General features: G+C 38.3%; 1 protein-coding gene across 2 annotated transcripts in view; it reads left to right on the top strand.

The window, feature by feature from the left end:
- Positions 1-12,507, top strand: part of Zranb1 (zinc finger RANBP2-type containing 1) — a 60,855-nt gene that overhangs the window by 34,120 nt on the left and 14,228 nt on the right. For both annotated transcript variants that reach the window (XM_051145462.1, XM_051145461.1), the window contains 2 exons: positions 8,264-8,451; positions 12,290-12,443. In XM_051145462.1, the coding sequence (XP_051001419.1) occupies positions 8,264-8,451; positions 12,290-12,443 (342 nt within the window). The remainder of the gene's footprint in view (positions 1-8,263; positions 8,452-12,289; positions 12,444-12,507) is intronic.

Here is a 12,507-nt window from a genome sequence, read left to right on the forward strand (position 1 = left end):
GGTAAAGTTATTTTAGCAGTGCTTCTATTATCTCAGAATAATGCCTGTGTATTATTGTCTTTCTGTATTTTAAGATTTACTGGACGCTGTGGTGCATGCCTGTAATCCCAGCACTCGAGAGGCAGAGGCACGTGGATCTCTGTGAATTCGAGGTCAGCCTGGTCTACAAAGTGAGTCCAGGACAGCCAAGGCTACACAGAGAAACCCTGTCTAGAAAAACCAAAAGAAAAAAATTTATCTATTTTATGTATATGAGTGTTTTGCCTGCTTTAGGTTTACACCACAGGTGTGCACTGCACAAGGAGGCCAGAAGTGGATATTGGATCCCTGGAACTGGAGTTACAAGTGCTTGCTAGCTGCCACATGGGTGCTGAGAACTGAAGCCCAGCCTGCTGAAAGAGCAGTCTCTTAATTCTTGAGCCACTGAGCACGGTGGCTCATGCTTGCAGTTTCCGACTCTCGGGAAGTAGAGAAGGAAGATGACAGGTTTATGGTTCCCAGCTATATAGTGAGTTGGATGTGTGAAACCCTGTCTTCAAAAACATTTTTTTTTCATCTTTGGAGAACTAAATATATGGGCCAGAGAGATGGGTCACTGGGTAAAACACTTGTTGCACAAACCTGAATTTGATCCTTAGAACCCATGTAAAGGTGGAAGGAGAGAACAGATTCCACAGAGAGTTCTCTGTGCACTCTGGACTTAGGTTCCCTCTTTCCCATCATACATGCACAGCAGCACACTAGTTAATAAATAAAAGATTTAAAAACAAAACTAAATATGTAACATAAAACTGAGTTACTGTCTTAGTTACTTTTCTATTGCTTGATAATACACCTTGGCCAAAGCAACTTAGAGGAGAAAGGGAGTTTATTGTGCCTTATATTTCAGTGAGTACATGACCATCATGGCAGGGAACATGGCAGCAGGTAGGCAAGCTTGGTGCTGGAGTTTGGTCTCTAAGACCCACATAGTGGAAGGAGAGAGAACTAGCTTCTACAAGCTGCCCTTTGACCTCCATTCATATGCATATGGAATAAAAGGAGGGGGAAAGTAAGGTAGAGACTGATCACATCAATTTGACATCTGGTTTTCTCAGTTGGACTGTAGGATAAGACATGGAAGAGGAAACCTGTAGAAAAGGGTGAACTATTTAAGTCCTGTTCACCTGGATAAGGAAAATTAGCACTTTTTTTTTTTTTTTTGGTCTCATGCAGCAGCAAACCTTTGAAATCTCTGAAGGGAATGCCTCCATCTAATTGATGGTTGGGGGTGGGGGTCTAGAAATAGGATTTTTTGTGTAGATCAGGCTGGCCTCGAACTCAAGAGATCCACCTGTTCCTGCTTCCTGGGTGCATGTGCCACCACTCCTGGAATGAAATTTTTGTTGTTTTGAAGTCAGAGAGCTTTTATATTTGATTGCAGTGGTGAATGCGGGTTTGGCATATACAACTTTATGTAAATTTTAAAAGTACACTTTTAGAATTCTCCATTAAAAAAACTTTCAGTTGTGTAGTTCAGTGATATTTTAGGTCATCGTAAAATTGGAAGTCATGTTTATTTCTCTAATTTGGTAATATTTGTATTTACTTTTGATGGCTTGTTTTGTGATTTGTTCCATTAAGTCCTTTTATCATGCATTTCTTTGGTAATTTTTTCTGCCCATCAAGATCCTCCTTTTCATGAAAGTGCCTGTCATATTTACCCATGACTTTGGATTTACATTTTTACAATAGTTGGGTTATATTAGTATGATAAAAAACAAAAGCAAGAAAGGAAGAACTCAGAGGTATAAACTGTTTGATATAGTTCTATAATTATTAATTGATCATTTAAAAGGTATTAGAGGCTTTTTTACTTCCTTATTTCACTGAACCTTTTATTTTCCTAAAGAGGATGTTTTAGTGAACAGTGGAATTGAAAAGAAGTTAGTCTTGATTACAATTGGTTTTTAAAAGCTATTTTCAGAGCCAGAGAGATGGCATAATGGTTATTGCAGAGGGCTTGGGTTTAGTTCCCAGCACTTACATTGCAGCTCACTACCATCTCTAACTCCAGTTCCAGGGGATTCAACACCTTCTTCTGGTCTCGTAGTAAATATACAGGCAAATGTATAGTAAACATGTAGGCAAACTACTCATATACATAAATACAAATGCATAATTAAAAATAATTTATTTTCAATTTCTGATTTCTCATTTATTGATTTTTTTAAAAAGTCATTGTTCTGAGACACTGCTTTAGGAATAGAAATGGCAGATCTGAGCTTATTGCCATTGATTATAATTAAAAAATACAACTGGGGGTGGTTGGTTTGTTCTGCTCAAATTATTTCTGTAGTTATGTCTGCTTGTGCCTACTTGAAGGCACAGTTAAAAGTATTGAGGGCATTTAAAATAAAATTCAGCTTTTCATCTTGGAAAGATGCTCAGTGTAAGAGTGCTTGGTGTAGCCAGGCATGGTGGTGAACGCCTTTAATCCCAGCACTAGGAGGCAGAGGCAGGTGGAGCCCTGTGAGTTCGAGGCCAGCCTGGTCTACAAAAGTGAGTCCAGGACGGCCAAGGCTACACAGAGAAACCCTATCTCGAAAAACATGCTTGGTGTGTGAGCATGAAAACCTGAGTTTAGATCTCAGTTCCCATATAAAAGCCAGGAGCAACCATGAAAACGGAACCCATCTTTAATAAACTCCAGGATTGTGGGCTTGCTGGCTTACCAGCCTGTCTCCAGGTTCAGTGAGAGACCTTGTCTCAAAGGAACAAGGCAGAGAGTGATAGAACAGGACATTTTCTTCTGACTTCTGTAGGCATACATACACACATAGACACACACCCCCATCCCCCAAAAATGAACTATTGTTGGACACTCAGATCATTTTCTTCTGACTTCTGTAGGCACGTGTGTACACACACACACACACACACACACACACACACACACACACACACACACACACAACTCTTGTTTGAGTTTTAAAAGACTTTCTCGTAAATATTTGAGCCAAGGCTTATGATTAAACTATACCTAAGGATGTTTTTTAAAATGGTTATTGGGTGGGAGAGTTTGTTAATAAGCAAAATCAATTAAATAATTTAAGCCTTACGTTTAACTGCCTAGACAATACAGTCAGCTACGTCTGCATCTTTCTACTGACCATCCTGTAGGACATTCTGAACACTACCACTTAAAACTAACTTTTCTCTTTAAGGGTTCCTGAAATTGTGCCTGCTGTCTCCAGGTCCACCCTCACCCCACAGCATAAACCATGCTGTGATGTTACACAGCTACCATAGAACTCCAGGGTAGTGTTGAGCTGGCCCATGTGGGTTCAGGTAAGTTCTGGCTTTTTTTTTTACCATTTGGCATTTTTTTCAAAGTTAGTTACCATTATGATTTTATGTCATAAAGGAAAATAAGGCAAAACTTTGAAAACTGTGCCATATATGGGGGAAAAACAAGTCTATTATCTAAGCATCTAATGAGCCAGCTCCAGATGCTAACCATTGGAGTTCCATAGTAGCTGTGAAATCCCTAGTGAGTCTGACAGTGGCTTTAAAATATGTTAGACTCCATTCTGGCTTACTTTATAGGACAATGTGTTGTGAGCAATTCTGCTGTGGCTGTCTCTTAAAGATTTTATTTGGTAGCTAGTAATATGTTATATACTTTCATTTACTTAAGGACTACATAATTTAAGAAGTACATTAACATTTTCTTTACCTCTGATTGCTAGTAATTAGCTAATTTTGAGTGTGTGCTGATACTATGGGTCAATTTTAGGTTGCTGATTGGTTTGAAGTTAGTCTCAGAGTGCTTCCAGTTGTCTTTTTATTTGAAGAGGTCAGGATAGAACATACACTATAAGTTTGTTAAATTAAAGACTGCTAAGGTGCTTCAGTTACTTTTGGAGACATGTGGTCAGAAGCCTAAAGAGCAAGCAGGTATAGATAATATACCTGTCTCGTCTCTTAGAATTGATCAAGTCCCCCACTCCCAGCCTTCCCCCAGCCTTTCTTCTATAAAGTCAGGTTTTAACACTTTATATTTATTTGCTGCCCTTTCCTGCCTTCCAATGTTTCTGTTTTTTCTTACTTTTATTTCTGATGTTATAAGTTGCTAAAAATGTAAAGAGCTCAGTAACATCTTTGTGATTGTGATACCTCCTCCTTCCTAAGGAGAAAAATGTGATGACTAAAGTTAGATTTATATGACACGAGCCAGGTTCTTTTAAACATCAAACCTATGGTAAAAACTCGTGTGAAGAAACATTAAAATTGATCAGGAGTCCTTTTTTAGCAATATATAGTAAACTTTAACAAAAGTTGGATAGTTTCATGATACTGTCATGAATTGGTAATAAATTTACCAACCCTTATAGCTGAAAAATTACCAGTTATTTAAGCTCTGAGCTCTTATGGTTAGGGAACACAATAAGAATATATATTCCCAAAGCGTTAAGCAGCACCATTATTTATTTATTTATTTATTTACTTATTTATGATACAGGGTTTCTCTGTGTAGCCGTGGCTCTCCTGGAACTCACTTTGTAGACCAGGCAGACTTCTACCTCATGCTGGGATGTATACCACCAATGCTCGGCCTAGACAGTGTTTTAAAAAGAGGTATTTTGTACCTGTTTGAAGGTTGCAGTCTTACTCCTCTGCCTCCTAAATCTATTTACAGTCTGTGTTTTGGGGAACAACAGCATAGTCCTGCTTGAGTGTAACAAAGCCTGAGTGGGAGGGGAGAATTTAGTATTTTTGATGTTCTGTATTGTGACTCAGCTTTCTGAGGTATGAGACATATAACATGGAGCTCAGCATTTGAAATTCCGTTTATGTATTTTGAAAGCATACTTTGAAGATAGGTGGGCAGTAATGTCAGTTGTAGTCCCAGGTGTCGTTTGCATAAATCAGTGTGCCAGTTGGTTTGATTTCCCCACCCCAGTTGCTAGTATGAATTTCAGAGGTCCTTCAGAAACATGAGTGAGGAAATAAATTCGTAAGAACTTCTAAGACATCAGCTGTATAGTGATTTAGGTGAAGAGTAAAGGCAGTGATTTAGAGGATCTTATAAACCAAACAAAGAAGTCACTTGGCATTTAGCTTTAGATTACCTCATATTTGTGCTTTGGGGAACAAAAAAATTGAACACATAGCAGTTTCTATATCTCTGTACACATGTGCATAAATCTTCCCCTTTGTGTATTCAGGTAAATTGATCAAGCTCTTGGGCTACTTTCAGAACTTGGAATATTTTATGTGTATTATGTATTTTATAAATACATAATAGTTTTAGGTTTTAAGCTACAATCTATAAAACATACTGAGTTGTGTGCACTGTTGTTTTTTTTCTTCCCATGTTGAGAATCAAACCCAGTGCCTTTTGATTGTTAGATAAGTGCTCTATCACTGAATTACACTCCACCCCTAGTTCTGGCTCTGATAGGACTGAAGGAGAGAACAGTTGTCTTTGTAAAGAAACAGTGTAGAGTAGGGTGTGGTGGCACATGCCTGTAGTACCCTTGCTTGAGAGTCTGATGGAGAATTGCCTTAAGATTGAGGGCTACATTGAGAGGCCCTGTCAATCAAAATAAAATACCTACAGAAACAAGAGGAGGTGGGGTAAATATACCCAATTTAAAATAATATAATTTGTATTAAATTACTTTTAGAGACTTTTTGTATACTTGAGCATAATTAAAAATAGAAAACTCTTTATGATGGTTTTAATTCAAGTAGCACTACTTAAGTCAGTTCTTGAGGTTTGTGCTTGGGGAAGATGTTATACTGACCTGTGCTAACTCTACTACAGTTTGGTCCTAATGACTTCTAAATTCTTTACAAGGATGTTATGAAGCTTTTATGCTTAAAGTGGATTAGGGTTGGCAATTGACCCAAAATACAAACTAAGATTTCTGTAAAAAGACATTCTGGTTTTTGGGTTTTGTTTTTGCTTTTTCGAGACACGGTTTCTCTGTGTAGCCTTGGCTGTCCTGGTCTCACTTTGTAGACCAGGCTGGCCTCGAACTCACAGCAATCCGCCTGCCTCTGCCTCCCAGGTGCTGGGATTAAAGGTGTGCACCACCACCACCAGCTCTGTTTTTGTTTTTCCAGACAGAGTTTCTCTGTGTAATCCTGGCTGTCTTGGAACTGGCTCTATAACCAGGCTGGCCTTGAACTCACAGAGATCCATCTGTCTCTGCCTCCCCAGTCCTGGGACTAAAGGCATGCACCACCGCTGCTTGGTGACATTCTTACTAAATAACATGAAAAATATGGTTGGTTTTGATTTTGTGGTTTTGGGATTGAACCTCTTCATGCATGCTAGTTTTAAAAGGTCTAATATAGAGCAGGCTTCACTCTCAACCCTAATATTCTGGGCTTTTATTTATAATTTGAGTTGAAAAGTTGCATTGTTGTTACTTAGGCTCTTGTTAAGCTCTTAGGTTCACAGGATCCTCCTACTTGAGACACTTAAAACTGGTACTATACACCCACAACATCATGTATGCTTTCTCATGCGCTCTCACCTGAAAAAAAAATTGTATGTACATGGTAGAGGATTTGGAGTTGCAGAAAAAGACCCATGACTATTTGAGTTTGAAAACTTTTAACACTGACCTTCATGCTTCACAGATGTAATTTAAAAGGATATTTTGGAAGATAGACACCATATTTACCGTCTTTTGTGCTTCTCATATTGCTTAGCAGAGTACACATGATGCCACAAACATTCAGTGAATGTGAGAATTAAATGATCAATTTTAATATTGGTTTCTTTAATAAAGAAGAGACTTTTGTGTTCCATCAGGTATAAAGAGTATCTTTATCTTGACTCCTAATTCAAAATGGCAATTAAAACGCCTTTGTAAAGCACACTAAAAATATTTTTAGTCAATCTTAACATTTTACCCAGAAGACAGATATTTTTTCCTGATCTAACTTAGAAAACACTTAAAAAACGGTTGGTTTAAAAATCAGTAATTTGTTTTACTTTATTTATTGAAAGCTAATGTATACTCTCATTCCCACGCAAGTTGTGTATCATCTATTTTGTTCAGTAAGTACTGTCTTTACTTAACATTAATTTGTTGCTAAGGTTAATAAAATGGTTTAATGGAAATAGGTTTTTGGCTTTGAAAAAATAATATTAATTTTATGTTCCTGCTCCTATTTGTTTTATTATAGCATATTTAAAATCATGTAGTATAAGTTTATGTGTAGTATGTGTTTAACACCTTCCCTTGCCCCTTTTCTCTCACTGTATAGACCAGGCTGGCCTTATAGAGATCTGTCTGCCTCTGCTTTCCAAGTGATGAGATTAAAGGTGTACACCACTTACTTCTTCTTCCTTAAAAACATTGTCTCTCTAACATAGGCTAGCCCAGAATTCAATGTGTAGCCCAAGCTTGTCATCAACACATTGCTCTCCTGTTTTTAACTCCCAAGTAGAGTGTTGAAATTCCAGTTGTGAACCAAGATAGCCAGCTATTCATGAGCAATTTGTAACACGTATAAGGAAGTTTTGACTGTGGGAGATTCTGAATTCAAAATGCAGTCAAGTTTTACTTAAAATGAAACTTATTTTAGAGCTACAAGCACAGTGGAAAGCTCAGTGGGTCTTTAAAAATTCTGCTTTAAAATGCATAGTAAAGGGGCTGGAGAGATGACTCAGTAGTTAAGAGCATTGGCTGTTTTTCCAGAGGTCCTGAGGTCAGTTCCTAGCACCCAAATGGTGCCTCATAACCATCTGTAATGGAATCTGATTCCCTCGTCTGGTGTGCATGAAAACAGAGCACTAATACACAAAGTAAACAACTCTTTTAAAATGCAGGGTAAAGGCAGAAACAGCTAAATACAAACTGGAAGCACATGAATATCTCTTTGGGTTTTCCTGTCAGGATCAGTGCAAGACAATAAAGGCTCATTTCTTCTGTGAAGTCTAGTTCCTTGAACTAGATTGTCCTTACTCATTTTTAATCCACTTACTGTATTCAGGTAGTTCTTTAAAGCCTGCCACATCATGGAGCATAGACATGATGGAGAGGTAAGTGCCAAAATAGGCAGTTCTCGCTCTGGAAATTTTGAAATGATAAGGAAATACTAATTTTCCTTATTTTCTTTAGGACGTGTAAACGATGTCTCAGGATCCAGGAAGTACAAAGAAATGTTTTAATGACTGTAGTATGGTCACTTCATCTATATATATACTTTTTGAAGAAAAATGGATGTAAGTGCTTTTCTGTGTTGGTGCTTGTTTTAGGCGTTGTGGAAGGTGATTTAGCAGCCATAGAAGCATACAAGTCATCAGGAGGAGACATCGCACGCCAGCTCACTGCAGATGAAGTCCGCTTGCTGAACCGTCCTTCTGCTTTTGATGTTGGTTACACTCTGGTACATCTGGCCATACGCTTTCAGAGGCAGGACATGTTAGCAATATTGCTTACAGAGGTAAGTATGGCATTTTGGTAATTGAATTTAGGTATTGTATGTGTTATGTAAATGTGTTACCACTGAACTGTCACTAGCTTTAATGTTCTTTTATATTGAAGAAATAGGTTCTTTAATTTTTAAATTTTTAATATTTTACTGCCATACTGTGGGTTGAATATCGGGCCTTGGATATACTAGTTAAGTGTTTTTGTCACTGAGCTGTATCCCCAGCCCTAATTTTTATTATTTGTTAGTTTATTTATTTTAAGAAAGGGCTTCTCTGTGTATCCTTGGCTGTCCTGGACTCACTTTGTAGACCATGCTGGCCTCGAACTCACAGCGCTGCACCTGCCTCTGCTTCCCCGAGTGATAGGATTACAGGAGTGCACCCCTACACCTGACTATCTGATTTTTATTTTGAATGTGACAGTGTTTCCCCAAATTATTTTTAATTGTTTATTTTTGTATATGAGTCTTTTGCCTGTATGTATGTATGTATATGTGTCTACAATATGAATGCAGTGACTTTGGAGGCCCGAAGATGGTGTCAGATGGACTGGAGTTATAGTTGGTTGCAAGATGTTAACATGGGTACCAGGAACCCGTGTTTTCTGCAAGAGCAGCCAGTGTTCTTAACTAAAGAGCCGTCTCTCGCTCTAGCTCCTTCAGTTGTATGTTAAAGAGCACTCCTTATATCCTTGAACTTCTAGTTCTTCTTTTCCATCTCCCAAGTGCTTGGATTAGAGGCCTGTCTTACCAGGCGCCCTCTCTCCCCCTTTTGTGATGAGGTATTACCGTGTTGCCTAGGCTGGCCTTGATCTTCCAGGGTCAAGTGACCCTCCGTACATACAACATCTTGCCTTGAAACGCATACGCATACGGCCTCCTGAGTTGAAGAAGTTGTTGCTGTACACCGCTGCCCTCAGCAATATAGCCTTTTGAAGTAGGGCTTTTCTCCACAATATTTGAATCATTAGGTTTGATTAGACTACACAAGCACTTACCTTTTATTTGTTCATTCAACTAAGAAATATTTATTCAGTACTTATGCTATGTGCCAAGTTCTGTGGCTGAGGAGGATAGAATTGTAAGGATGCCAACTCTTTTATTGAGTTTCTAGACAAATGGAGAATGAATTGGGTTATGCTGTATAGTGTGAGCTAATGACCATTTGAGTACTAATGAAAGAGCTTGGGAGAAATTTTTCCTTCCTGTATAGAGCAAATCACATTTCGGCAAGTTTTCCTCTCCTACTGCTCCTCCTGCCTGTTACAGGATCTCATGCGTCCCAGGTTAGGTTTCAACTTGCTATGAAACTGAGGCTAACCTTGAACTTCTAGCCTTCCTTTACCTCCTGAGCACTGGGATTACAGATGTTCACTGCCACACCTGGTTTGTCATGCCGGGGATCTACCTTGTGCATGCAAGGCAGGCAGTATACCAATAGAACTGTACCCTGACCCCATGTCATCTTAATTCTGGAGGAAATTAGCATGTGAAGTAAGCTTGGGGGAGAATTGAGTTAAGTAGACTATTTATGAAGGTATAAAGAATCATCTCTGAGGGTATAACTTTTATTATTTGGATAAGAGACTTTGTTTTTCATAAGAGAAATATAATAAAAGTACAGAAAGTCAGATAATTGTGCATTATTTCTGGGCATACTTTATATAAGGACATACGTTGATTATTCAAACTTATCAGTATCTGCGATACTGTATGGGGATTAAACATATGCAAGATAGGTGAAACTGTAATTTTATTGACTAGCCATTATGTTTACTGTAGCAAGATTCCAGTGGCATCAGGGGAAGAGGTTGGGTAGACTCAGGGAAGGAAAGTTGATTGAATGCTGTGATGAAAACAGTGGGCAGGCGGCTGAGTATTAGATGTGCATTATTAAAAAGGATCTGTGTGAGTAGAATGATTAGAGTTTTGAAACATGAGTTAGAATAAAGTCTCTTTGTGGTGTCCTAACTGTGGCTGTATTGGTATTGGAATGCCCAATAGAATTGTTGCATTGCAGAGGATGCCATTGTGATTGGTATAGTTACTGATAGTGGCATGAGACCAGATATAGAAGCTGGCTATGGGCCAAGGTTAAAATTTTTTAGCTGTTGGCTAGGGCTGTAGTCAGAAAGCTTGACTAGCACTTGAGTATCTGCCTCCAGGCTTATCCACAGTGGGTATTGGCTAGGTGCTTCAATTCCTGTTATGTGGATTCATTTACAGTACTGTCCATGGCAGTTGATGTCACCTAAAGCAGATGATTGAAGAGAAGATTCAGAAATGTTACCAAAGTGGAAGCTATGGCATGTTTTAAGTCTTTAAAAAAAACAAAAAGGGTCTCTGGCTGGCCTTGAACATATGAAAATCTTCCTCTGCTTCCTTAGTGTTGAGATTAATGGCATTATGCAACAATGCCCAATTTTTATGAGTCAATTTAGGAAACTTACTACTTTCATTTTTGTCATATTCTCTGGGTCATGTAGACCAGCTTGGAGACAGGGAAGGGAAGTGTTAGTTGAAGTCAAGAACAAATTTGTATTAGGATTTCGTTTCAGTGGAGTAGATGCTCCCAAGAATTGTTTTAAAGGGGCTATCAGGGAGGGTAGAAAGGTGGGGCGTGAATCTGACCTAAGAGGCATGTTTATAGAAAAAGAGCAGCACCAAGTTCTTTTGGAGTGAGAAGAGAATGTTGATTGTAGGATATGTATCTGGGAAAAACTTTAATGAGTTTTGTGGTAGATAGGTAGGACTTATGAACTCCTGAAATTTTTTTTTTTTTTAGTGAAGAGATTACAATGGAAATCAAGTTATTGAAATACAGCTATCAGAATAGTTAACCAAGTTTGTGACTTATAAGAAGGTGTGTGTTTGCATGTATATGTTTGCACGAGTAGCTGTTATAATCCCCCCTTGATCTCCTGAGTGCTAGAATTAGAGATGATGTGCTATCATGTTCATTACAAAAAAAAAAAAAAAATATGCCTTATATCTTATGCCATTAGCTAAGGAAAATGAAGGATTCTTGTGTAGTAAACTCCATGGATCTTTTCTAGCTCATGGACTCCAGTGTTAAGCACAGCTGGCCTAAGGAGGATGGTTAGGGTCAGAAGGTTGAAGAAGGGAGATAAGAAACATGTTTCAGGGTTTGAGATGATGGTGAAGGGAATGTTTCAAGTTTCTCTTGAAATACAGTCAAGGCCCATATATGACACTGTTAGCAAAATGTGCTTTCAGTAGATTACTAATAAAGCACACTGCTCTAGGTCCCATTTATGGTAGGAAGGTGGCTCTTAGTAAGATGATAACCAGCTTGTTCTCACCAGATTGCTAACAACAGAAAATAGAGCTGACTGGTTCACCCAGTGTCCACTTTTACTTACTAACAGATATCCTTCCTGTAATTTAAAGAGCTTCCATAGAGATGAGAGGTTTGTTTTTTTGTTTGTTTGTTTGCTTGCTTGCTTGTTTGGGGTTTTTGGACTTGAGATTAGCCCAGACTGGCCTTTTACTCTTGATTTTCCAACCTCAGACTTCCTAGTGATATGATTACAGTGTGCAAAAATCGTTCCCTGTTCCCCACATTAAACACAGCTGGAATGCTAGGCGGAATCTTCCTTTAGTTGACATTCTGCATTTAATGCCTCTTTTTTTGAACAGTTATCCTGATGATGTCAATGTTCACTGGCTAGGAAATAGCAGCTAGTATAAGATAAAAAAACAAACAAACAAACAAAAAAAAAAAACCAAGAGTTGGGGGAAATTTAGCTACTTTCTTTTAAATGCTATTGTATTTTGTTTCCATTTATGATAAATAAGATACAGAGGGAAGTTTCTTTGTGTATTTAAGGTGTCTCAACAAGCAGCAAAGTGTATTCCAGCAATGGTGTGTCCTGAACTGACAGAACAAATCCGGAGAGAAATAGCTGCTTCTCTTCACCAGAGAAAGGGGGATTTTGCTTGCTATTTTCTGACTGACCTTGTAACATTTACATTACCAGCAGGTAACCCCAAAATTTATTATGAAAAGCAATCTCTATTTTCTTAAGCTTACATTTTTTTTAAATG

The sequence above is a fragment of the Acomys russatus genome, chromosome 5 (genome assembly GCF_903995435.1).
Source record: "Acomys russatus chromosome 5, mAcoRus1.1, whole genome shotgun sequence".
In the NCBI taxonomy this organism is placed as follows: Eukaryota; Metazoa; Chordata; class Mammalia; order Rodentia; family Muridae; genus Acomys; species Acomys russatus.